The following is a 27804-nucleotide window of genomic DNA, read 5'->3' as shown; positions in this document are numbered from 1 at the left end:
GTTTCTGCGCTGTATCTCTTGGCGACTCTATGAACGTACTCTAGGGCCTGTAGTACAGGCATCTGCTCCAGATATGTGGGTGTTCCTAGTTGAAAACTGAAAGAAGCCAAAAACATGCATTGCCACAGGACACCAGATGGACCCTGGGATTGATCCATCTGGTTAGCAGTGGGAATCAGATCAAGAACATCCAGGTCATTAATGAAATGGGGTTTGCCATTGAAAGTTAGTGAACATTAATCAGAGATAATTGAATAAACTGGTGCCAGGAGACAAGTTGTGTCTGCTACTAGTTTGGTAGTGAGTAGTGTCAGAATAATGTTTCTGGCATTCACTGTGTGGATGTGAGACTACAAGATGGATGTTGAGCTTTTCTTATCTTCCCTTCTCTGGAGTGAAGGTCTTCACCTAAGATCTAACTTTCAAAGAAGACAGACTTGCATTTCTATAGCACTGTTTGTGTCCCTTTCAGGATGCTTCAAAGTGGTTAACGGCCAACAAAGTACTTTTAAAGTGCGATGCAATGTCGGAAATGTCTCAACTGAGCGGTGGCAGACTTGTCAAGCTCTGTTTCCAAAAACCAGTGAGACTTCAGCCTGACTGCACTTCAGTTCTTCAAAAGCAAATGAAGAGCAGCAATTGGTTCCTGCACCAATAGCTCGGCAGGGCGATATTTATTTGCAGCGTACAGAAATAGGAATTAGCCTGGGTTCAGAGTGATGGCTTCACTGAGCTGAGTTAGCGAGTGCCTGATCACCGTTGCTGATCTCCAAGGAATACAGTTCGATGGTGAAGCCTTGGTCAGGAGACTTGCCAGGTGGGATTGAAGAACTTGATCTTCCTCTCCTTCGCCCACTTGGCGAAGACCGTTTTCTCTGTAATGAACCTGTGACCTCCGTACCGGGCATTTTCATGCATGTAATACTCTGTGCACTCCTCTTGACCATTGGGTTCATAGTAATGGTACGGGACGTTCTTGTGCCCTTCGGTACTGCAGACAGGAGAGAGATGCACAATCTTATTCCTCTGGAGAAATGCAACTAATTTTGCAATAGTCTGAAGCTCCACGAGACTACCCACCCTTGTCAATGTTCCTTGACCCACAACCTGGTCTCTGCAATTACACGCCCCCGTTCCCACCAAAAAAGATCCCATCGTACCACTTCCATGCAAGGGAGATCACCACAGCACCCTGGAACTGATACTTATCCTTTAATTACATCACCAATAACAAAACTGGACCAGCCACATAAATAATGTGGTTACAAAACATAGTCTGGGTATCCTGTGGCAAGTGATTCACCTCATAAATTCCCAAAGCCTTTATGCTATCTTTGAGTCACTGATCAGGACTTTGATGGAATACTCTGCATTTGGCTGGTTTGGATGGTGGGTCAATACAGAAGTTCAACACTATCCACGACCAAGCAACCCACTTGATTGGCACCCCATCCACTACTGAAACTATTCACTCCCTCCACCGATGGCACACCCCAGCTGTAGTGGACACAGAATGTACTGCAGTTACTCACTTAGGCTACCAGTATCATGACCTCTATCACTAAGATGGAGTAGGGCAGCAGTTGCATAGGAACATCACCGCTATTATGTTTCCCTGCAAGTCACGCACAATCGTGACTTCAAAATATATTGCCATTGCTTCACTGTCATTGGGTCTAGACCCTGAAACACCCTCTTCAACAGCACCGTGGGACCACTGTCACCAGAAGAGCGACAGCAGTTCAGAAAGGTAGTTCACCACCACCTTCTCGAGGTCAATTAGTGATGGGCAATAAATGCTACCCTTACCAATGACTCCCAAATCCTGTGAATTAAAACAACATTTATCCCTTTGCTGATTTTTGGTGTTCCCTGTGCACAGATTGGCTACTGATTATCTTATATTAGAACAGTGACCACACGCTAAAATTACCTCAAGGCTTGTGAAATGTTTGGGATGTCCTGAGATGGTGATAGGCACTGAACAAATGAAAGTCTTTTCTCTCTGTTCTCTCCTGAAACTTGATATCCAAATGTTTCTCTAATCCCTCAGCTAAACTCTAATGTCCCTCACTCAGGCGTGCTGAGGAGATCTTCGATCTGGTAGCTTTGACGTAATAGGGAGAATGTTATTAATAGCACTGGGGTGATGTTGCTCAGTCGTAGCACGCTGTTAACCAGTGACCTTCAGGACTGTTCCTGCGTCTCCTGCCTCTCGACCAGAGGGCTTTGGGCTCAGCCATCATTTTGTCCGTAGAAGCTGCCAGTTTCAGACAACCATGGGGACAACTATCACATTACGCTCTCTCTCTCTCTCTCTCTCTCTCTCTCATGTCAGTGAACCTCTTGGGATTCAAAGCTCCTCCACCCCTGAGCTATTTACAAGTATCAGTTTCCTTCCAGCAACAACCTAAAACATCCAATCGATCTCAACACATCCCCCTCTAGGCCCTCTCTTCTACTTATAAAGAACACTCCCCTGATCATTACAGACTATTCCGCCCCCCCCCACCTTGATCATAGACACTCCTCCATTCCCCTTCCTGCTGTACTTGGCCAGCTAACCCCTCTCCCCTGATTAGCACAGCCTCCTCTCTCCCTTCCCTCCCCCGCCTGACAGCCCCCTCTCTCCACCAGCTACTCCCCTCCCCACCCCACTCAACTCACCTTCTCAGCACAGCCTCCTCTCTCCTCTTCCTGGCACAGCCCTTTCTGTACCATCAGTACAACTCCCTCTACTGTCAACTGTCCATTTCCTTCCACAGATGTTGCCTGACCCGCTGAGTTCCTCCAGTAGCTTGTTTTATGCAATCCCCTGTATCGCCTCTCTCCTCTCTGTAAGGCTTCTCTAACCCCTCGTCCTTACCTGCACCTGCTCCATCATCCCCACTCTCTTACCTGTACAAGCCCCCTCTGTCTTCTCACCCTTACTTGTTCAGCCCCTACTATCCCTGCTCCCCTATCAGTAAAGACCCCTATTTCCTCCTGCCATTGGCCTTAAGTACAGAGACCCCCTCAATCCTGTTAACCACAGCAGCAATCTACACCTCCACTCCTTTATCTGTTAGGACTTTCTCCCACCTCTATCCTGCAGTGAAATCCCTTCCAAAATGTTGTGGCCACTCTCCTGATCACTTTCTGGTCATCGTGCCCGTCCATCATTGTAGCAAGGCAAGGTGAGTGTACTAATGATGCCTTACATGGTTGAGAAGCCTGCGATGGACCCTGCACATCAATCTACGTGTGCACTTGAGGGTGTTCCTGTGTGGAAGTCAGGGAGGGAGACACAGGTAAAAAGGGTGGTGAAGAAGGCGTTTAGCACGCTCACCTTCATCAGTCAGGGAACTGAATACAGGAGTTGGGACATCATGTTACAAGTGTACAAGCTGTTGGTCATACCCCACAAGAGTATTGTGTGCAGTTCTAGTTGCCCAGCTATAGGAAAGATCTCACTAAGCTGTAAAGGGTGCGGAAAAGATTCACTAAGATTTTACCGGGACTGGAAGGCTTGAGTTACAAGGATAGGCTGATCCTTTTCTCCCCTGGAGCATAGGAGGTTGAGAGGTGACCTTATAGAGGTATATAAAATCATGAGGGGCATAGATAAGATGGATGGTCAGTCTTTTTCCCAGGATAGGGGACACTAAAACTAAAAGGCATTGATTTAAGGTGAAAAGGGAAAGATTTAAAAGGGACCTGAGGGGCAACTTTTTCATGCAGAGGGTGGTTGGTAAGTGGTTAGAGCTGCCAGAGGAAGCTGTAGAGACAGGTACAATTAAAACATTTAAAAAATACTTGGACAGGTACATGGATAGGAAAGGCCTAGCAGGATATGGGCCAAACGCAGGCGAATGGGACTAGTTTGGATAGTCCTCGTCGTCAGCATGAATGAGTTGGGCCAAAGGGCTTGTTCAAGCGCTGTATGACTCTAGACAAGTTGGGGGAGAGGGGCAGTGTGTCTGGGGGAAGGAGTGATTGATTGTGTGATTTATGTGAAGTGATGTCTGCCCCTTCTGGTACCTGCAGTAAGAGTCATTGATCATTCCGTAGACATGAATGGTGTTGCAAGCCTCCATTGCCAGGATGAAGGTGAACCAGCCAGTACTGAGGTAAGAGCCGGACAGCACCCTACAACATAGAGAACGAGGTTAAAATTGGAGGGTGAGACAGAGAATCCCAAAACCACCCAGACAGGACAGAAGACCACAAGCCACTCCCTCCTTGGTTCTGGAAATGAATGTTTCTCTCACAAATAGTGAGCAGAAACTGACTCGAGGATCAGAGTCATAGAGAGATACTGCACAGAAACAGGCCATTCAGCCCTTTGAGTTCATGCCAACCATCAACCACCCATTTACATTAATCCCATGTTCTCCTTCTCACATTCCCATCAACACACTCCAAATTCTACCACTCACCTTCACACTAGGGGCCAATTACCTACCAACCCACACATCTTGGGGACATGGGAGGAAACTGACACATCTGGGGGAACCCACAAGATCACAGGGAGAACATGCAAATTCCATACAGACAGCACCGGAGGTCAGGATCGAACCTGGGTCGCTGGAGCTGAGAGGCAGCAGCTCAACTTGCTGTACCTCTGCGTCGCCCCTCGTGTGAGTCTCTGACTCAGCACATATTCTAAATGTGGCAGAGCTGGAAACTGAGCAGCATCCGATCAAATAGCCCAGCTAATCCCAAGAACTCTGATGGAAATTCAGGAGAGAGTTATAATTCAACACCACACAATTCAGCAAGGGGACACAAGAGATTCTGCAGATGCTGGAATCTGGAGCAACACACACAATGCTGGAGGAACTCAGCAGGTCAGGCAGCACCTATGGAGGGAAATGAACAGTCGATGTTTCGGGTCAAAACCCAAGGATTCCCACCCTGATGGTAAAGTAGGCTCATTACCTTTTGGGGTTAAAACATAAAATGCTGGAAGTACTCAATAGGTCAGACAGGTCTATGGGCAGGGAAACAGAAATGATGCTTCAGGTTGATGACTTTTCATCAGAACTGGGCGAAAGTGAGAAGCGAACACGTTTTAAGATCAAGGGAAAGAGAAAGGGGCAGAGAGAAGAGAGGGGAAAGTCTCTGACAAGACTGAGAGCAGAGGGACACAAACAGTGATGCAGTTGGGTGAAAGAACGGTGAGGGATGGTGAATAACTAAAGGCAGGTCTGGCTAAGGTGCAAGTGGAAGAGAGATGAAATCTGAAGAAACCTGTCAACACTGGACACATGGGGTACAAGAACGGAATCAATTGCAACCTGCAATTGTTAAATTCAATGTTAAATCCAGATTTGAATTACCATTCCAGGACCAAGCATTGAGTGTTCACATTGGCTGTAACCATTCTGGGTGCTGTCGATACTCCAGGTGTGCAACTCAGGGGAGTGTGTCAATAGTTGAACAGAGTCTGTATGTCAATAATCACACGGAGTCTCTGTGAATGAGGGTCACTGCGAGCACATCAATGAACAGATTCCCAGTGAGTGTGTCAACGTTTGCACAGACTCCCAGTGAGTGTGTCAGTGTTTGCACAGACTCCTGGGGAGCGTGTCAATGTTTGCACAGACTCCCGGGGAACGTGTCTGTGTTTGCACAGACTCCCACTGAGTTTGTCAACGTTCGCACAGACTCCCGGGGAGTGTGTCAACATTTGCACAGACACCCAGTGAGTGTGTCAGCGTTTCCACAGACTCCCAGGGAGAGTGTCAGCATTTGCACAGACTCCCGGGGAGTGTGTCAACGTTTGCACAGACTCCCAGGGAGCGTTTCAGTGTTTGCACAGACTCCCAGAGTGTCAGCATTTGCATAGCAGTCCAAGTGTTGTGGTGCTGTGATAATGATGTGTTTTATCACCAGTTACAGAGAACCGTGAGCCTTGTTCCTCCTACCTGTCCTTCCCTGTCTCCCTTTTAAAGGCGACGTCACAGAATCTCATTTTTTCCTCTGTCAAAGTGTAAATCTTGGCGGCCGGAAAGCGACTGCGGACAGTCCTGAGCATGTTGTAGACGATTCCCTTGCCATCTCGCCTCATGTTGCGCTGAGGGCCCCAGAAGATGTGGAAGGAGCTGTTGAGGCTGGAGAGGAAAGCTCCTTGCCGGAGGAGCAGTGGGGTGCTGGTGTGGGACACCACCCTCACCGTGGTCTTGCTGCCCACATCGGTCTCATAGCCTTCAGTCGGAGCATTGTTCATCCTCCATACACATTCTGATCGGTCAATCTCAGCTCCCAGCCTTGTGCCCAACATCTGCCCAGAACTGGAGATGATGCTGCATTGTTGACAGGCGAGAACGAGTGGCTGGGGACAGGATGTGTACAGACACACAGGTTACTCACGCCTGTGCTTCCAAACTCGATCCGGTCTATCGCACAGGCATCATTCCTCAAATGGGGATCAACCAACTGCAAACTCAGAGAGAGAGCACCGAGGGAGCATGCTGCTGTCCAAGGGGTGAGGGTCAAGGGATCACCCCACTGTCCGAGGGGTCGAGGAAGCACCACGGTCTGAGGAGTCGAGGGAGCACACCACTGTCCGAGGGACGAAGGTCGAGGGAGCGCATCACTGTCCGAGGGGCGAGGGTCGAGGGAGTGCACCACGGTCCGAGGGGCAGGGGTGAGGGAGCGTGGTACTGATAGGCAGCACTGAAGGATCACTGAAGGATTACTAACAAAGTATGTACTCTCGGAGGAGCAGGACTGTGGTTATGCTACACTGACAGAGTGGAGAACCACTTAAACACCACACTGTTGGAGGGACAGTACAGAGCGACCTCTGCACATTGAAGGGGCAGTGACGAGAGATTGCTGCGCTAAGAAATAGCTGGCACTGAGGAAGCACTGTAGTGAAATTAAATCAAGGCCCCTCTCACAAAACTTGGAAGTTTGTCTGGTGTCCTTAATATACTTTCCCCTCCAAATAATCAGCACAGCCGTCTATCTGACCGTTTTCACATTGCTGCTTGTGGATACTTGCTGTGTGCTAACTGGGTGTGGCGATTCTAAATTGTAACAGAGATCACACTTCAAAACTACAAATCAGTGATTGTAAAGCCTCTTGGGTCAGGGAAGTCCACAGAAACACGAGCCTTTCTTTCACACAGTGTAAAATCAACAACTCACAACCTGCTCCTCTGAAGTACCAGCTGCAGCCTCCTTCACGGACTCACCTGCTGTTCTGGGAGGCTGACGTAGCCTCGGAGCACCTTGCCATTCTGACCTAAAGCACCAAAGAAGTGGCTTAGGCCGTCAATGCCGGGTTTGCCAGCCAGCTGTGAGAGTATTATGGGATAGGGAGACTGATGAATGTAATGGACCACAGCAACAATGAATGACACACCTCCAATCAGAGTCATCACCAGGAGCACGTTCCGCTGGGGAGGAAAGAAATAAATTTAAAGTATTGATATTGGTTTATTATTGTCACCTGTACCAAGGTACAGCGAAAAGCTTGTCTCGCATACCGATCGTACAGGTCAATTCATTACACAGTGCAGCTACACTGAGTTAGTACAGAGTGCATTGATGTAAGTACAGGTAAAAACAATAACAGTATAAAGTGTCACAGCTACAGAGAAAGTGCAGTGCAATAAGCTGCAAGGTCACAACAAGGTAGATCGTGACATGAACTTCTGATTCGTTCCCATATAAAGCAAAATACTGCACAGATTACAAAGGATAAACCGGCCTTAGAGGGAATGTTGGGCATATTCCACAAAATGGTGTTAAGGCAGCATTGCGTTGTTGCAGGGGCAATATAGAAGGTTCCCTGTATTGTCTGAGGACAGTGCAGAGAGAATGCTTTAGTGGTGGAACTGATGGAGTGCCACATTGTCAGTGGGGAGGTGTGAGGGGCAATGTGGAGGGTGCACTGCACTGACATGGGGGAGATTCAGGAAGCATGGCTGCCAGAGGGTAGCAGTGAGGAAACAGTGTCTGACGGGTAGTTGTAAGGGAATGACAAACAGAGCCGACCTGAGAGAATGTCACCCTGTTGGAGTGACAGTACCAAGGAAGCTCTGTACTGTTACAGCAACTATTGCAGTACTCAGTAACAACACTGAGGGACGATAGCATGGCCAGAGGGGCAGTTCTGGGGGAATGCTACTCTGTTAAAGGGGCAGTATAGGGGGAGGGCTGAACATTCAATGGGTAGTTCTGAGGGAATGCTGCAATATTTGTGGATCGGTACCAAGAGAATGGTGCACCATTGGGTTGACAGTCCTGAAGGAGTGTTGTATTACAAATGGGGCAGCGCTAAAAGAATGCTACCCCGTTGGATGAACGATACAGAGAAAGTGATGAATTGTCCGGGGGCGATATGAGAGAGTGTTGGACTGTCAGTGAGGCTGCAGTACAGGAAAGCTGCACTTCCATAGAGGCAGTACCAAGGGAGTGCTGAACTGCCAGAGGACCAGGACTGGAAGAGTGATGTACTGTCAGGGTGGGGTGGGGGGGGGGCATTATTGAAGGAGCATCGCACGATTATAGGGGCAGTACTGAGAGAGTTGCCCCACTGTTCTCAGGGTAATAATGAGGTAGTATCACACTGTTATAGGGGGATTGAGGGCAGTAGTAAGGGAGCATTGCCGTGTCATGGAGCAGGAGAGGGAGTTTCCCCACTGTTACAGGGGTAGTACTGAGGGTATTCACCCACTGTTATAGAGAGAATACTCAGGGAATTTACCTACCCTTATGGGACAGTATTGGGGGGGAGTTTCCCCACTGCTATGCGGCAGTACTGAGGGCAATGGTACTGCGGGGGAAGTACTGAGGGAGATGGTACTGTGGGGGGCAGTACTGAGGGAGATGGTACTGTGGGGGGCAGTACTGAGGGATGGTACTGTGGGGGCAGTACTGAGGGAGATGGTATTGTGGGGGCAATACTGAGGGAGATGGTACTGTGAGGGCAGTACTGAGGGATGGTACTGTGAGGGCAGTACTGAGGGATAGTACTGTGGGGGCAGTACTGAGGTAGATGGTACTGTGGGGGTAGTACTGAGGGATGGTACTGTGGGGGGGCAGTACTGAGGGAGATAGTACTGTGGGGGCAGTACTGAGGGATGGTACAGTGGGGGGCAGTACTGAGGGAGATGGTACTGTGGGGACAGTACTGAGGGAGATGGCACTGTGGGGGCAGTAATGAGGGAGATGGCACTGTGGGGGCAGTAATGAGGGATGGTACTGTGGGGACAGTACTGAGGTAGATGGTACTGTGGGAGCAGTACTGAGGGATGGTACTGTGGGAGCAGTACTGAGGGAGATGGTACTGTGGGGGCAGTACTGAGGTAGATGGTACTGTGGGAGCAGTACTGAGGGAGATTGTACTGTGGGGGGCAGTACTGAGGGAGATGGCACTGTGGGGGCAGTACTGAGGGATGGTACTGTGGGGCAGTACTGAGGGGGATGGTACTGTGGGGGGCAGTACTGAGGGGGATGGTACTGTGGGAGCAGTAATGAGGGATAGTACTGTGGGGGCAGTACTGAGGGATGGTACTGTGGGGCAGTACTGAGGGGGATGGTACTGTGGGGGGCAGTACAGGGGGATGGTACTGTGGGGGCAGTAATGAGGGAGATGGTACTGTGGGGGGCAGTACTGATGGAGATGGTACTGTGGGGGGGCAGTACTGAGGGACGGTACTGTGGGGGCAGTACTGAGGGAGATGGTACTGTGGGGGCAGTACTGAGGTAGATGGTACTGTGGGAGCAGTACTGAGGGAGATGGTACTGTGGGGGGCAGTACTGAGGGAGATGGCACTGTGGGGGCAGTACTGAGGGATGGTACTGTGGGGGCAGTACTGAGGGGGATGGTACTGTGGGGGGCAGTACTGAGGGGGATGGTACTGTGGGAGCAGTAATGAGGGATAGTACTGTGGGGGCAGTACTGAGGGATGGTACTGTGGGGGCAGTACTGAGGGGGATGGTACTGTGGGGGGCAGTACTGAGGGGGATGGTACTGTGGGGGCAGTAATGAGGGAGATGGTACTGTGGGGGGCAGTACTGATGGAGATGGTACTGTGGGGGGCAGTACTGAGGGACGGTACTGTGGGGGCATACTGAGGGAGATGGTACTGTGGGGGGTACTGAGGGACGGTATTGTAGGGTGCAGTATGAGGGAGATAGGGAGATGGTACTGTGAGGGCAGTACTGAGGGATGGTACTATGGGGGCAGTACTGAGGGAGATTGTACTGTGGGGGGCAGTACTGAGGGGAATGGTACTGTGGGGGCAGTAATGAGGGAGATGGTACCTTGGGGGCAGAACTGATGGAGATGGCACTGTGGGGCAGTACTGAGGGATGGTACTGTGGGGCAGTACTGAGGGAGGTAGTACTTGGGGGGCAGAACTGATGGAGATGGTACTGTGGGGGCAGTACCGAGGGAGATGGCACTGTGGGGGCAGTACTGAGGGAGATGGTACTGTGGGGGCAGTACTGAGGGATGGTACTGTGGGGGCAGTACTGAGGGAGGTAGTACTGTGGGGGGCAGAACTGATGGAGATGGTACTGTGGGGGCAGTACCGAGGGAGATGGCACTGTGGGGGCAGTACTGAGGGAGATGGTACTGTGAGGACAGTACTGAGGGATGGTACTGTGGGGGCAGTACTGAGGGAGGTAGTACTGTGGGGGGCAGTACTGACGGCGATGGTACTGTGGGGGCAGTACTGAGGGACATGGTACTCTTGGGGGCAGTACTGAGAAATGGTACTGTGGGGGCAGTACTGAAGGACATGGTACTCTTGGGGGCAGTACTGAGGGAGTGATGAACAACAGAGCTGTTAAGATGAAGGAACAAAACTGCTGAGACTGATCATTGTTCAATAAACAGAACCTTAGGACGATGATATCGATCCGACAATTGAATTGAATATTGGCACAGATTCAGGGCTAAGTGGCCCCCCTTGGTCTGATGGCCTTCCTGTGTACCATACAACAGTGTAGACAGGGACATGACCAAATTAAAAGTCACAGCTTTTACAGATACAAGTACAACATTTTGGAAACTAATTTAGAGACCAGCAACTCCTAAACAGTTAAAGATTACACTCCTGGCTATTTTATTTAAATGCACTGATACCAGTGAGAGCTCAGACCTTTGACTTCACCCAGGAACAGCTCGGTCTGTGGAATCTCATCACTGTCACTAACTCCTGATAACAGGAGCGTTATCAGACTGGTTTTGACACAGAGCCACACAGAGATTGGTGAAGAGATTTTAAGGAGTGAGCTAAAGGAGGAGAAAGATAGAAAGGTTAAGGGAGTAAATCCTGGAGCCTCAGTGCATGTTAAAGATGTTGCCGCCAGTGGCGGAACAAGTAAATTCCGGGATAAGCAAGAGGCCACAAATCGACAAGCCCAGGGATCTTGGAGAGTTACAGAGGTGGAGGAGATTGCAGAGGCAGGGAGAGGAAAGACTATGGGAGGATTTGAAAACAAGGATGAAAATGTAAAGACCAAAGGCCAATGTAAGTCAGCTGGCACTGGAGTGACAGGTGATCAGGACTTGGTGTGTATCAGGACGTTTGCTATACGGGCAGATTTTTGCATACACTTATCGCTTTTTTTTATTAGTAGCTGTCACGTTGCTTTCAGCCTTGACTGACAGATCTAGAATGATGGGTAAGAAACAACCAGTTTGAAAAATATCACTATGCTTTACATACTGTGAATTCAACTGCATCACAGAGGTACAAAGATTCATGCTAATTACACCGGCTGCCCCTTGCCCTCTCTCTGAATCCAGCTGAATATAGAAAAGGGTGAGAAGAAAAAAGATGCATTTACCTTCCTCTGAGGACAAATCATCCTCACTCCACTGATATAGCTTTGTGTAAAGAGCAGAGAGGAGGGGATGCGCTTGTGATTGGAGAAATTACCCTCGCCGACACAAACAGCCATCTACTCGTTCTCAAAGCACCATTCTTGCGGTGAAATCATGTCTGATCTTATCTCTCTCTCTCTCTCTTTCTTTTCCCTCCCCCAGCTCACTTCCCCACCTCCCCCATGTCATGTGACAACGAGGAGGCCAGTTTCAGTCCCATTAGCTGCAGGCTCCAGTCTGAATTGCAGTTGAGGATTGCAAACATCTAACTGAGCACACAAGCAGCCTGTGTGTTAAACGGCACAAGGCTGGTACCAGGTTGCATTTAGTTTTACTTGGTGGAGAGTGGATGATGCTGGTTATGTGAAAGAGAACACATTTTACCCCCCTCCCCCCAAAAAATACCCCTTGTTATTGATCCATTGAATCATAAAAAGTTACAGCACAGAATGAAGTCATTGAGTCCTTTCCAGCCAAAAATGAGCTGCTCAGTCCAGTCCTACTTCCCAGCATCCTGACGGTGGCATTACCAATCTCAGCACATCAAGTGTTTATCAGGGTTCTTTTTAAATAAGATGATAAGATATCTTTATTAGTCACATGTACATCGAAACACACAGTGAAATGCATCTTTTGCATAGAGTGCTCTGGGGGCAGCCCACAAGTGTCGCCACGCTTCCAGCGCCAACATAGCATGCCCACAACTTCCTAACCTGTACGTATTTGGAATGTGGGAGGAAACCGGAGCACCCAAAGGAAACCCACGCAGACACGGGGAGAACGTACAAACTCCTTACAGACAGTGGCCAGATTTGAACCCGGGTCGCTGACGCTGTAAAGCGTTACGCTAACCGCTACACTATCGTGCCTGCCCTGCTGTGAGGTTTTCCACCTCCAACTCCCTTTCAGGCAATGTTCCCCACCCCCACCACCTCTGGGTGAAATTATTTTGCCTCAACTCCCCTCTGATTCTTCTACCAATTAATAAATCAGTGACTGTTCGTTACCGACCTTTCTGCTAAGGGGATTAGATCCTGCTGGCCAGCATGTCTACAACCAGGGCCACACTCTCAAAACAAGGGGTCAGTCATTCAAGTCAGAGAGTGGAAAATAACTTCTTCAGTTGAGGTTAGTGAATCTTTGGAATTCCCTACTCAGGAGGGCTGTGGAGACTCAGTCACTGAGGATATTTAAGACATAGGTGAATTGTATTTTGAATTTGAAGGGAACTGAGGGACGTGGAGCTTATGCAGGAGGAAATAGGTCAGCCATGATCTTATTCAATGCTGGAACAGACAACAGGGGCTGAATGGCCTCCTTCTGTTTCCATTTCCCAAGCTCTTGCTCACACTACTTAGGCCTCTCAGAGTTTTATACGCCTTAGACAATACCCTCCCCCACCCCACCTCACCTATTCCAAATAAATTAAGCACAAGCTCCCTCACAGCTAAACTCCTCAACCCTGGAAACATCACAGTGCCATAGAGTCATACAACACAGAAAGGGGCCCTTTGGCCCACACGTCCATGCTAATAGTGTAGGTTTTGCCCACCTACACCATTACCATTTTCCTGTGTTCAGTCAGTATCTTTCTATGCCTTGCCTATTTATGTGCCTGTCTAAACGTCTCTTAAACGTAGTGACTGCATCTGACTCCACCATCTCCTCTGCAGTGAGTTCCAGATATCAACCACTCTCTGTGTAAAAAAACTTTCCCCTCAAATCCCCTTTAAAACTCCTTCCTCTCACTTTAAACCTATGCCCTCATGTTTTTGTTACCCCTGCCATGGAAGAAAGATTCTGACTACCTATCCTATCTATGCCTCTTATGATTCTATAAACTTCTAACAGCTCATCCCTCAGCCTGCTTAGCTTCAGGCCAAGCCTATCCAATCTCTGCCCATAACTAAAATCCTCTAATCCAGGCACATCCTGCTGAATCTCCTCTGCACTCCCTCCAGTGCAACCATGTCCCTTCTATAGCGTGGTAGCCAGAAATGTATACAATACTCCAAATGCAGTCTAAACAGTGTTTTATAAAGTCACAACAGAACATCCCAACTTTTATGTTCTATGTCCCAACCTATGAAGGCAAGCATGCAATTTGCCTTCTTCACCATCCCATCCACCTGTGTTGCCACTTTCAGGGAACTATGGACTTGAACCCGAAAGTCCCTCTGTTCATCAACATTCATCAGCGCCCTACCATTCTCTGTATATGTTCTACCCTCATTTGATTTCCCAAAATGCATCACCTTGCATATGTCAGGATTAAACTCCATCCGCCAATGCTGGCCCAACTTTCCATCTGATCTATCTCCTGCTGTAGCCCTAGACAACTTTCCTCACTATCCACACCACCAACAACTCTCATGTCATCCTCAAACTTACTAATCACACCTCCTACATTCACATCCAAGTTGTTGATATATATCACAAAGAACAAAGGTCCCAGCACCAATCCCTGCTGTACACCACTGGCCACAGACTTCAAATCAGAGAGGCACCCTTCCACCACAGCCCTCTGCCTCCTATCACAAAGCCAATTTTGGATCCAATTACCCAGCTCATCTTGTGCCTTCTGGACCAGCATATCATGTGGGACCTTGTCAAATGCTTGACTAAGGTCTATTTGGACAACATCTATTGCCCTGCCATCAATCTTCTCCGTTACCTCCTCAAAAAACTCAATGAAATTATTGAGCCAAAGATTTCCCCCACACAAATCCATGCTGACTCTTCCTGATTAGCTCCTGTATTTCCAAATGTACATAAATCCTATTGCTTAGTATTTTCTCCATAACTTCCCCACCGCTGACACAAGGCTCATCAGCCTATAGTTACCTGGCTTATCCCTGCTGCCCTTCTTAAATAAATGAACATTAACTATCCTCTATTCTTCTGGCACGTCGCCTGTGGCTTACAAAGGTGCAAAAATCTGTCACGGCCCCAGCTATCCCTCCCTTGCTTCCCAAAGCATCCTGGGGATTTATCAACACTGATGTGTTCCATGGCATCAAACATCACTGACCTGACCAGATTATCAATGTACCCTCCCTGAATTCACCTTCTTCCATGTCCTTCTTGAAAAATAGGGAGCTATGTGGGAGGGAAGGGTTAGATAGATCTTAGAGCAGGATAAAATGTTGGCACAACATTGTGGGCCGAAGGGCCTTACTGTGCTGTAGTGTTCTATGTTCTATGTAATACAGATGAGAAATATTCATTTTGGACTTTGCCCACATCACCTCGATCCATGTATAGATTAACCCTTTTGGTCCCTAAGGGAACCCACTCTTTCCATGACTACTCTCTTGCGCCTGATATACTTACAGAATGTCTTAGATTCTCCTTTCTTGCCAAGGATATTTCATGACCCTTTTTTGCCCTGCTAATTCCTTTCTTCTTTCCTACACACTCTATATTCCTCAAGATACTCCCTCAATCCCATTTTCTTATATCTACCATATATTTCTTTTTTCTTGATCAAACCTTCAATAGCTTTTGTCATCTAATGTTCCCTAATCTTACCACCTTTGCCTTTCACCCTTACCGTAATATGCTGGGATTGAACTCTAACTCCCTTTTGAAAGACTCCCACTCGTCAGCTGTTGTTTTAACTGCAAGCATCTGCTCCCAATCTACTTTTGCCAGGCCCTCTCTTATGATATTGAACCAGCCTTCCCCCAATTCAACACCTTAACTTAAGGACCGATCCTCCCTTTCCATAACTACCTTGAAACTTACAGAATTATGATCACTGATCCCAAAATGACCACTAACACTTCCACCAGCTGTCCATTTCCAAAGATAAGGTCAGGTACTGCCTGTCTTTAGTAGGACTCTATACATATTGTCTCAAAAAACTTTCTTGGAAGCACTTAATAAATTCTACCCTATCTAAGCCCCTTTCACTAAGGCAATCTTAGTCAATATTGGGGAAATTAAAATCCCTTATTATTATAACCCTATTACTCTTACACCTTTCTGTGATTTGCTTATATATCTGTTGCTCTAATTCCCGCTGACTATTGGGAGTTGTAACCTCATCAAAATGATTGCCCCTCTCGTATTCCTAAGTTCTATCCATATGGCTTCATTGGACAATCCCTTCAGGATATCCTCTTTGCCATCAGTAGTAGTGCCATTTCTCTCCTCTTTTGCATCTCTCTCTGTCCCACCTGAAACTTCCAGAGCCTGGAACATTAAGCTGCAGTCCTGCTCTTCCCTCAACTACATTTCCATGGTTGCAAGAATATCATATTTCCAAGTGCTGATTCATGCTCTCTCCTCCAAGTTGCCTGTGAGGCTCCTTGCACTAAAGTTAATGTATGTGAGCCTGTCGGACATGCTCCCTAACCTGTCTCCGTCTGCTCTGTCCACTGGACTTGTTTATCCTCTATATTTTTTCCCCAGATGCTATTTTGCTTCCCATCCCCCTGCCAAATTAGCTTAAACCCTTCCGAATAGCATGAGCAGACCTGCCTGCTAGGTCTTGAACTCTTGTTGCATGCATTACAAGACCCGTAGAAGAAGTTTGATTTGATGCAATTTTATTGACCTGTCACCTTGACTCTGGTTTCTTCACAGATGTTACCCAGTGCACTGAGCATCTCCTGGATTTTCATTTTTTATTTTGGATTTCCATCATCTACAGTATAGTAGTGTCTGGGTTTCAATGGATTCATGGCTGTCATTCCAGGAGATCTAATGAATGGCTGGTCAGACTCATTAATTCATTGATGCAAGGTTGCTGATGGTTGATTATATAGATGATACATTGGACAATAAATGGTAGGAAAAGGAAGAATTCCACTTCTATAGTGTCTTTCAGCTCCTTCCAGGTTTATCCAAAATGATCTACGTTCATTGAAGTGCACAGCACTGTTGTAATGTGAATAAAGTACAGCCAATTGTACAGAACCAGATCTCATGAACAACAATGGATAAATGTTGACTGAAGCTAGATTATTGTCCCCAAGATACTGGGAAGATCTCCCTTCTCTTCTTTGAAATCGTACCCTTTGATTTTTACACCCACCTGTGACAGTTGAAAGGGCCTTGGTTTAACATCCAAAAGATGGCACTTTTGACAGTGCAGCACCCCCTCACATTGTACCAACCTGGGTACTCATGCTCACGTCTCTGGAGTGGGAGTTGAACTCACAACATTCTAACTCTGACCAGGAGTAGGACCCCTGCAACATAGCTGGCATGCTGACATTTTTTTTGCACACTCCTACCACTCATCAACATTCTCTTACAGCTGCCATTGGTCTTCAGAATTAACTGTTATGCCTCATATTTTAGTAATAATAGAAAATTTAAAAAACCCACATACTAGTCATGATAACTGCAGAAACTGCCAGACGGTTGCAAACATCCATCTGCTTTACCAATGGCCTGGAGGGAAAGGAATCTACCATCTTTCCCAGTCTGGCCTACATGACCACTGACCCACCAATAACGTGGTTGACCCTTAGTCATCTTCTGACATGGCCTAGTAAGCCACTTGGTTGTATCAGTACTATTACATTGAAACAGATAGAGAATAAAACTGGATAGACCACTTGATATTGATCTAGGCACCAATATGGGCACCACAGCAAAGTCAGTCTCAGTCTGGCCAACCCAGCAAAGTCCTCCTCACAACCACCTGGAGACTGTTGCCTAAATGGTAGAGTTGTCCAATAGATTTGCCAAGCAACAGCCTCATGCTCAAAGAGTTGTGCCTTACAGAAAACATACCAGACTCCTCCATCATAATCCCCAAGTACATCTTGTCCACCACCAGGACAGATGCACCAGATGGTGATGCACAGCCATTTACGAGTAGTCCCTGGAGTCCTCCAGACCGCATGAAATCTCAGAACATTAGGTTAAACAAGGGCAAGTAAACCTCCTTGTGATTACCTCTTATTGTTCTTCCTTAGCTGATGAATTGATGCTCCTTTTCCTTGAACAACATTTGAAGCAAGCGCCAAAACAAAAACCATGAACAGATAATGAATTCTGCATGGGGGTCTTCAAATGTCCATCATCATGACTGACTTGATAGCACCACTGGTGATCAAACTGGTTAGGTCCTAAAGGACACAGATGAATTATTGCATTAATGAGTAAATCAACATAAGGGATGTCAACATAACCTCATCCTCACGAATCTACCTGTGGCAGGTAGTTGTAGAAAGCAGGTCTTCAGTACTACAGATGGGATGGTGTCTGGTAGCATAGCCTTTTCTACATCCAGTGATTGTGCAAGGTCCATCTTTATACCCAGGACACTTTCCATTGTGCTGTGTAGCCCCACAATACTGTTAAATGGGATAGACTCAGAATAGAACTGGAAAGTCAAAACTTGGTATCTATGAAATGCTTTGAATTATTATCAGCAGCAAAAATGTACACCACCATGTTCTGTAACCTTATAGCCAAATATACCCTCACTCTATCATTACTATTAAGTTAGGGGATTGACCACACTTCAATGGGATGTGTAAAAGGGCACGGCAGGAATAGCACAAAGATCCTGTTCAGGTTTCAAACACCCAACACATGAACACTCCGTACATACAAATGAGCATTTCGGAGACTGGCGGTATGGATTTGTTGGCTTCTGCAGGGTCGCAGGTATCATCTGCCAGGTGGAAAGAATGGGGCATTTGTGTGTGTCTTCTCTCCCACCGCACCACATCCCCCCCCCCCCCCCCCCAAGCCACAACAATTGGGAGCTGGGTCGAGCTAATCAGAGGCAGGAGTGCTGAGCAGACTCACTCGCTCACTCACTGAGTCAGTGAGGCAGGCTGATGGCCGCTCTTCCCCACGCCTGCTCGCTCCCCCGACACAGCTGTTTCGGTGATCCTCTCCCACACACTCTTGTTGTTTGTTTCCAACTTATGAACAGTTCAGGTTACAAACAGTTCTCAGGAATTGGTCCCTGTTGTATCCTGGGGATACATGAAACATCTGTACATGAAAATGAGATGACAACTTGGTGAAGCTGCAACACAGGACCACACACTAAATAGCATGCGACATACAGAGGTAAACAATCACACAGACAGTAGATTGGATCAAAGTTCTACAGTCCTGTCACAACATGTTGTGAATGTAATTGAACAATTAAGCAGCTAACAGGAGGAAATGCTCCGTCCTAAATGTTGGCAGGGTTCAGCACGAGAGCTTTAAAGACATGACTGAAGCATTTGCAAGATGTTCACCCAGATGTAGAGTGGATGATTCCTCTCCACTTCATCCTGAGATCCCCACAATCAGGAAATCAGTTTTCAGTAAATTTGATTCACTCAGTGTAATGCCAAGAAACAGCTGAGAGTACTGGCTTCAGCAAAGGCAATGCAACCAGACAACATCCCAGCTATGGTACTTAAGTCCTACTCTCTAGAACTATCTTTAGTGAAGCTGTTTTATTATAGTTTCAACACTGGAATCTACCAGGGCACATGGAATATTGCTCAGATCCATCTTGTTCACAAAAAAAGGACAAACCCAATTCAGCTAATTATCAGCCTCATTTTCAATCATCAGCAAAGTAACGGGGGGTGTTGCTGACACTGCGATGAAGCAACACCTACTCACCATTAACCTGCTCAGACATGCCCACTTTGGGTTTTGGCAGGAGCAATCAGTTTCAGACCAGCCTTGGGTCAAACATGGATCAAAGAAGAGGCGAGACAGACTGCCCTTGACATCATGGCAGCATTTGACTGAGTGTGGCATCAAGCCCTGGTAAAACTGAAGTCAATGGTGATAATCAAAGGATAAAAGGGCGGCACGGTAGCATAGTGGTTAGCGTAACGCTATTACAGCGCCAGCGACCCGGGTTCAATTCCCGCCGCTGTCTGTAAGGAGTTTGTACGTTCTCCCCGTGTCTGCGTGGGTTTCCTCCGGGTGCTCCGGTTTCCTTCCACATTCCAAAGATGTACAGGTTAGGAGCTGTGGGCATGCTATGTTGGCGCCAGAAGAGTGGCGACGCTTGCAGGCTGCCCCCAGCACATTCTCAGTAACACAAAATGACGCATTTCACTGTGTGTTTCGATATACATGTGACTAATAAATAAATACCTAATATCTAAAAAACACGCCAATGTGGTTGGAGTCAGACCCTGCACAACAGAAGATAACCAAAATGCTGGAGGAACTCAGCGGGTCAGGCAGCATCTATGGAGAGAAATAAACAGTCGACGTTTCAGGTCGAGACCCTTCGTGGGGACTGTCCTGATGAGGGGTCTCGACCCAAAACGTCGACTGTTTATTTCTCTCCACAGATGCTGCCTGACCGGCTGAGCTCCTCCAGCACTTTGTGTGTGTTGCTCCAGATTCCAGCATCTGCAGAATCTCTTGCGTCAACAGCAGATAGTTGTGCTTGTCGGTGGTCAGCCACCCCAGCCCCTGGGCATCACATCCCAGAGCGGCGTCTGCACCGAACCACCCTCAGCTGCTGCATCAATGGATACACACTATCATATTTGGTTAGATTAAAAAGGAATACATAATATTTGTGATCATCATTCATACCAACGTATGACTGATCCTGAAAACATTCTGTTGCTTATTATTGCGCCCTGGAGTTGTCACAGGGACTCAGCTGGTACATGGACACGCACTTCCCGCGCTCGCAGGGGGCATCCGCGTCCAGCTGCCAGCGGGCGTCCGGACTGCACATGCGCAGTGTGGTTAAAACACACACACACACACACACACACACACACACACACACACACACACACACACACACACACACACACGTGCGCATGCGCCTTCAGGGGCGGCCCTCCCGCTTTGCGCACGCGCAGTCGGATAAAGGCTCTGACGGGGACGCATGCGTGAATGGAGGAGTTTTATAGTGTGATTTGGGGTTCAGGGGACAATGTTGAGCCTGCTCCTGGGGAGGCTCACTGTGTGAGAGGCCAGTGATGAATGCATAATCTGTAGTACCTTTCTGTGCACAGAGTTAAAACAGTCTGAGTTTTATCCGACTCCCAGTACTATTGGTGTGAGTATTGTGCTCTCCAGGGATTTTGTCTCTCCCAGTTTTTTTGCAACGAGTTTGCATACGTTCTCTGACACATCAAAGCTCCTTTCACATTCCAGGCTGTGTGGTTAAGACTGGAACCATCCCACGCTCTAAATCAAAATTTAATGATTACTGTAGGTGTACTGAAGGCTATGAGAGCACCGAGTACAACATAAAGTGGAATAACCAGTAAGATAGGTGTGATAATTGGAAATTAAATTGATTATCTGTTTTTGTGGACGTTTTACAATAGCGTTGAGGAAACCAAAGTCCTGTGTGACTCTTAACATAACTGATTTTTGTATTGAAACGTTTGGAAAAATATAGAAAATGTAAGTGTTAAAATTAATGGTCTTTGTCCTGAAATATTTTTGTTGAACACAAAATAAAAGCAAAAACTGTAAATTGTAAATAGAAACAGAAAATGCTGGAAACACACAGCAGAGTCTTGGGTCTGAAATGTTAACACTTTCTCTTTCCACAGATGCTGCATTCTCTGTTTCTCAGATTTCCTGTTTCTGCATTTTATTTTATATTAAATGTATTAAAAAATTTGATGTACTATAGTTCTAATGTAATGAATGGTAGAGAACTTAAGGACTGATTCTAGAAAGAATAGAAAAGCTCTTAAGGATTTTCACTTTTTAAAGTAAAGGAAATGGCTGGGCTTGCAGGATATCAAAGTGATTCATTATATCACAGTGTTAGATTATATTTAGCAAACTGCAAACTTAAAAATTATTTTCACAGTTAAGGATTATCTCCGTTATTTTTAAATAATGGGAGAAATGATAATAAATAGTATGACATTGGTAATGTGGTATGACCCTTAGATACTTCACAGGATCATTATCAACAAAATTTGACACTAATGTATTAGGAAGATGAGGAAATACTTTGTCAAGAGGTAGATTTTTAAGGAATATGAAGAGGAGAGAGAAGAGCTAATTCCAGACTTTGGGTTAGGTGGCTGAAAGCATAGCTGCCAACAGAGACAGTGGTGTAAATCTTCCAGCTGAGGTATATGAAGAGCCAAAATTGGAGGTTGTGATGGTTTGTGGGCTGGAGGCTATTAAGTAGCAAATAAGCAAAGTGATTTTAATTTCTCAACATTGTAAAGAATTGTTGGGACAGTGTTAAGGATGTTCTATTTGGGAATGCAGGTGGAACTTAACTGTTGAATGTTAATGTTTAAGCTGTGGAAAATAGATTGAACTGAATTTACAAATGGAAAATCCTAACTTTATAAGGAATGGTGAAAAAGAGGGACATATGCTTGGCATCAAAAGATGGTAAAGTTATTGTGTTGAAAAGATTCAAAGTATTTTTGTTTTGCTTTGTTTACAGCCTGGATTCTAAGTTTCATTATACTTTAGATTTGTCCATTTGCTTCTCAACCATTCCTTTCCATTTGGGAAATTTCGGATCTATCTTAATATGTATATTAAAAAACACTTATTTGTCTGCATCTGCTGATCTCTCACCTGCTAACTATAAGAATAGTTAAAAAAATCTGCTGCCCTCTTCAAAGCCTTTCTCAATGTGCCTTGGTAGTCCAACTTTTCCCTATCTCTGTGGTCTTGCCTTTCCCTGTCTCTGTAGTTTCCTCCAGGTTATTTACATATTGACACTTCTGCAGCTCTCCAGTTCTTGTCTTTTGCTCGTCCTTTAATCAGTCCATGCCTTCAGCTGCCAACCGCCCTAAAGCTTGGGAGTGAAACTCATGTTCTGCATTGTCTATGTTCTCACTCTCTAACTGCTCCCATTCACTCATTGACCAACTGGCCTTGTTTGCAGCTTATCCCTGTGGTTACCGCAGTTTTACCCTAGCAGAGACATCCACCCCTCCTCGCAGGTTCTTTTGTCCCCTTCCCAGTTCTGATGAAGGGTCCTTGACCTGAAACCTTAATTCTGTTTCTCTTCCCACAGATGCGGCTTGACCTGCTGAGAGTTTCCAGCATTTTCTGTTTTTATTCTACAAGCCCAGAAATTTGCTCGCTAGACCTCCTCAGTTATCTCTCCTACTTTGAAGATGCTTCTTAAGACCTGTCTTTATCCAAGATTTACCACATCTGCCACAACATCTGTTTTATGTGGCTCTGAATTGGATTTTTCTGATTTTTTTCCCCTTTTAAATATACCATATTTTACTTTATTAACGGCTCTACAGAAACAAAAGTTGTTTATTTTTTAGTAGTTGTGACTCCAACTGTAAGTGAAAATGCAGCAGAATGATTCTTTGGTATTACTTGACTTATTTTTGCACTTGGGTAAAATCTGGTGCTTTACTCTGGTGTTGAATTGCATTACAGACCTTTGGCATTTAACACCAAAGTGTAACTGAAGGACATGTGGGAAAGAGTATTTTATTAACTTTTTTTTAAAAACGGCTTGAACAAGAAACCTGCTTGGTGATCTTGTGTGTCATTCTTGCAGTGCTGGGATGTAGGGCAACGTTTGTTGCCCATCACTGATGTTCCTGAGAAGATTGTGATGAGCTGTTGTCGTCCTGAATTGCGCAGTCTGTGTGGTGAAGGATTTGGATCCAGAGATGAAGGATATACCTTCTGAGGTATGTCCTTCATCTCTGGATCCAAATCCTTCGCCACACATGAAGAGTATGCCTCTGAAGTTATGGTGTTCCTATGCAATTTCTCCCTTTATCCTTGAGGAAATAGAGGGTGTGAGTTTGAGAATTGCTGTCAAAGAACATCTGAAAACAGCTGGTTCTGATAATTCAAAGGATTTGGTTGGTTTAGTAAGAACATCCCCTCTCCAGCCACTCAGATTGAGAACAAAATAGGTAATGATTAAAGTCAAATTGTTGGTCACAACTTTGCCCTGTAACTTGTATATTGGATTTATTCCATCAATTAGAACAGTCAAATAATCTTAAATTCTTCTAGTTTAGTATGTAACATCTTTTCTTTTTAGGACAAATTTGATCCGTTAATAACTTTGAAGGATACGCGAAGGGTTTGATAGTATGGAACTCACCAGAGACTTGTCCAGTGACACAGAACCAAACATTGGACCAGAGGTAGGGATCACAAAAATATTTGTTTTAGACTGTGCCTTGAACAATGACTTAGAGTTGGCTATGCATGGTTATGGTTTCCTTCTCCCACTTTACTAAATTCACTAATATTGAGAAACATCTAGCAGAGACGCATCAGGTTTTGAGGGTTTGGCAAGATCGATGCCGAGACACTACTTGCCTTTGCTCCAGGGTCTAGGATGAGGTGGTATAGTCTCAGAAAGTGATGAGAAATCTCTCCACTCAGAAGTTCATGAATCATTGGAACACTGTATCCCAGATGGCTGTGGATGCTCATTTATGGACATTTTTGGAGTAAAGGGATATGGGGGCTGGGTGGGAAAGTGAATTTGATGTATAGTGTTAACCACTGTATTATAACATATGCTTTATGTTAGTATCTATCAGGTCAGTAACATAAGAAAGCACTTCATTGTTGGAAAACACGGCAGTCAATTTGTTCACAGCACACTTCTTTAATAACAGAACTGTGTTAAGTACCTAGTTGATTTATTTTGATTGGCTTGAGTGAGAGATGGAGAATTCACTTTCCTTCAGGTAGTGCTGAGAGATCTTCCATAACCACCCAGTGGCGAATTTTTGTTAATCTTCACCTTGGGGCAGGCACGGTAGTGTAGCAGTTAGCGTAATGCTATTACAGCGCCAGCAACCTGGGTTCAATTCCGGCCACTGTCTGTAAGGAGTTTGTATGTTCTGTGTGAGTTTCCTCCGGGTGCTCTGGTTTCCTCCCACATTCCAAAGACATACGGGTTAGGAAGTTGTGGGCATGCTATGTTGGGGCCAGAAGTGTGGTGACGCTTGTGGGTTGTCCGCAGAAACACTCTGCACAAAGATGCACTTCACTGTGTGTTTCGACATACATGTGACTAATAAAGAAATCTTATCTCTGTTTCTGCTCTGGTTGTGAGTTGAAGGCCTGACTCCTGTAATGAGGCTTAAGGCCTTGCTCCTCTGGTTGAAGTGACAGGAGTGGGTCATTAGACCTTCAACAGAGAATATAATTGGGCTGGTTTTTGTCCATCTTCCCTCATCTCCCGGAAGTCAGTGGTGGCAGCACACAGCACAACTGGTCCTAATACCTGGAATGGGGGATAATCTTGGGAGGATTAAAATTGGACAAGATAGGCTGGTATCCGCTGGTGTTTTGCAGAATGAGAGGGGACGATTGCAAAATAAGATTCTGAGGGAGCTTGACAGGTGCTTCCCCATGAGAAAAATCTAGAACTAGGGGTCACTGTCTAAAACTGAAGGATCATCCGTTTTAAGATGGGTGAAGTGAACCTTTTTCTCTGAGGTTGTGGATCTTTGTAACTCTTCCTCAGAGGGTGATAAAGCAGAATCTTTTAAATTATTTTGAGATTGGTAGTATTTTTGTTTGTTAATCAAACATTAAGTGATATGGGGGAGAGAGTGGCTCTCAGTGACCAGCCATGATTGTATTGAAGGTGGGTAGACTCGATGAAAAAGCCTTATGTTACTATATTCCTGTGCACAAATTAGTTGCTATGTTTCCTATGTTACAGTGACAACATTTAAAAAAGAAAGTAACATGGAGAATGGTTCACGTCTGGTGTGGGCAACTGAGTGAAACATGCAGATTTTGCAGGAAATATTAGTATCTATTATTGGATGGTACGTCTGTAGCTGAATTTCAGTATTTTGAACCTGAAATGTCTCCACTTCCAGAGAAGTCCATCTGTGGCATCCCTAGAGAGTGGATCTCAGAACATCGGGAGGAGCTTCGATGCTGTTGTGTTTGATGTTCTCATGGTGTCCCCAGAACAGTTTGCAGTAAGTAGAATATTTTGGGAGAGAAGGAAGAACCAAGGTAATGAGTTGCATCTGGTGAGTTTGGTGTCAGTGAGATTTTGAAAGAACTGAATTAGAAGAGCTATTGTTAAATTCCTCAGAGTTATCAGGAAATGTGCCAAATAGAACTACGTGATGAATCCCTTAATTCCTAAACTACAACTATTTCTATTTATATGGCACCTTTAACATTGCAAATGTGTCACCAGAGAAGAATCAGTAAATAAAAATTAATCATAGTCATACAGCATGGATTCAGCCCACCACCTCCACACCAACCAGTGGGCACCCATCCATACAGCTCCCATCTTCCAGCACTTGGCCCACATCCATCTATGCTGAGGTGTTTCGAGTGCTTGTCTAGACACTTCTTTAAATGGTGTCAGTGGCTCTGCTTCCACCACACTCTCGGGCAGTGTCTTCCAGATTACTTGCTGCTCTCTGGATGGGAAAAATATTCCTTCTAAGTCTTTTGCCCCCTTGTCTAAATCTGTGTCCTCTAGTTTTATTTATGTTTTGATATGAGGAAATGTTTCCTGCAGTCTAGACTATCTATACCCCTTGTACGCTATATACTCCAGTCGTGTCACCTCTTAACCTCCTCTGCTCCAAGGAAAACAGACGCTCTCTTCTGTCTCTCCTCACAACTGAAAAGCTCCATCCCAGACAGCATCCTGGTGAATCTCCTCTGCATCCTCTCCAGTGCAATACACTTTGTCTTCAAAAAATTTCATATCAGATTGGTCGGACAGCATCTGATTGTCACAAAGCCATGCTGGCTATCTCTGGTTAGTCACTGCTTTTCCAAGTGATTATTCATCCAATCTCTCAAACATTTTTCCAATAACTTCCCTACTACTGATGTTGGGCTCAGAAGTTGGTAATTACAGGCATTTTGCTGCTGCCCTTGAAAAGGGTGGGGAGAGCATATTTGCCATCCTCTAGTTATCTGGTACCTCACTTGTGGCCAGTGGAAAAATCTCAGTCAAAGCCCCAGCACTTTCTTCCCTTGACTTCCATAGCAACCTGAGATAAATTTCATTCTCCCTGGTGATTTAGGCACCTTTAAGACTGCTACGCCATTGAGTTCTTCCTCTTTATTTATGGAGTCTTGTACTAGAATTTCACCTTCCTCTTTGCCTAGTCCTCCAACTACAAAGTCTGTTTCCTTTGTGAAAATTTATTTGAGACTTCATCTGCACCTTCTGGCTCTAAACACCAGTCGTGGAAAGTTGCGGATTATTGTGTCCACGCTGGTTGATAAATCTGTGCAGTCGCATTTCACTTCCTAGCTCTTGGTCTGTGGCCCTGTCAGTTGTGACATATCAGGTACTGTTTAAAATATGTGGGTTTTTACCTCAGCCATCTCTTCTTAGGCAGTGGGTTCCGGATCCCCACCATCCCACTACTCAGATCAAATAAATATATCCTCAAACCTCTGACCCCACTCTAATTCTTCCGATGACGTTAAATCTATGCCTTCTACCTCCCCAATTATTCATCATCTGCCGAGGGAAATGTTGCCCTGTCTCAGCCTCTCTTATACTCAATTAAACCTTCCTCATTCTCCAAAGAAAATAACTTGCGCCTTACTTGTGTTTTGTACCATTCCAGCATGAAGGAATATGTTGCTTACAAAATTGAGGGGGAAAAATAAGTACAGATAAAGAAATTTTCAGACATGACAATTTTCACAGCTGGCAACAGCTTCAATTCGTTACTGTTTTTATTTTCTTTCTGACCTACAGTTTAGGCTGCTGTTCCATTTGGAGCTTGTTTGCCAAAGTCTGCAGTGTTGTGTAGCTGATAAAATAGTGACTTGCATTGCTACAGTACCTTCCTTGAACTCGAGACATCCCAAAATGCTCCAGAGTTAATGAACCACTTCTAAAGTGTGGTCACAAATTACATGCACCAAATGTAGGTGCACAACAGACTCTCATAAGCAGTAATAAGATAATGGCCAGGTCCTCTGCTTCAATGATGTTGACTGGGACACTGGGATAAACTTATCTGCTTGTCTTTAGTGTGGGATTGGTATTGGTTTATTATTGTCACTTGTACCGAGGT

At 45.8% G+C, this 27804-nt stretch overlaps 2 protein-coding genes across 2 annotated transcripts in view; one reads left to right on the top strand and one right to left on the bottom strand.

Moving 5' to 3' along the window:
- Positions 1-801: 801 nt before the first annotated feature.
- On the bottom strand, positions 802-6280 carry LOC127585043 (alpha-N-acetylgalactosaminide alpha-2,6-sialyltransferase 3-like). Its single transcript, XM_052042174.1, has 3 exons — positions 5910-6280; positions 4021-4128; positions 802-991 (listed from the first exon to the last, which is right to left on the bottom strand). The coding sequence occupies exons 1-3, from the start codon at positions 6263-6265 to the stop codon at positions 802-804; spliced, it is 654 nt and encodes a 217-aa protein (XP_051898134.1). The 5' UTR covers positions 6266-6280.
- A 14362-nt stretch (positions 6281-20642) lies between these two features.
- LOC127585040 (ras-specific guanine nucleotide-releasing factor RalGPS2-like) overlaps positions 20643-27804 on the top strand; it is an 81662-nt gene continuing 74500 nt past the window's right edge. The window contains exons 1-3 of the mRNA XM_052042169.1: positions 20643-20846; positions 23802-23907; positions 25612-25716. Coding sequence (XP_051898129.1) covers positions 23854-23907; positions 25612-25716 — 159 coding nt within the window. The 5' untranslated portion in view covers positions 20643-20846; positions 23802-23853. The remainder of the gene's footprint in view (positions 20847-23801; positions 23908-25611; positions 25717-27804) is intronic.

Source organism: Pristis pectinata, chromosome 31 (genome assembly GCF_009764475.1).
Source record: "Pristis pectinata isolate sPriPec2 chromosome 31, sPriPec2.1.pri, whole genome shotgun sequence".
In the NCBI taxonomy this organism is placed as follows: domain Eukaryota; kingdom Metazoa; phylum Chordata; class Chondrichthyes; order Rhinopristiformes; family Pristidae; genus Pristis; species Pristis pectinata.
The sequence above is the reverse complement of the archived record's forward strand: the minus strand, read 5'-3'. Positions and strand labels throughout refer to the sequence as shown.

Bases quoted from the DNA above. Each gene is read 5' to 3' on its own strand.
- LOC127585043 (XM_052042174.1), bottom strand. From the start codon at position 6,265: ATGTTGGGCACAAGGCTGGGAGCTGAGATTGACCGATCAGAATGTGTA. The intron at 4,129-5,909 runs GTAGGAGGAACA...TCTATGTTGTAG, and splicing joins AGGGAGACAGGGAAGGACAG to GGTGCTGTCCGGCTCTTACC. The intron at 992-4,020 runs GTACCAGAAGGG...TCCTGTCTGCAG, and splicing joins ATCAATGACTCTTACTGCAG to TACCGAAGGGCACAAGAACG.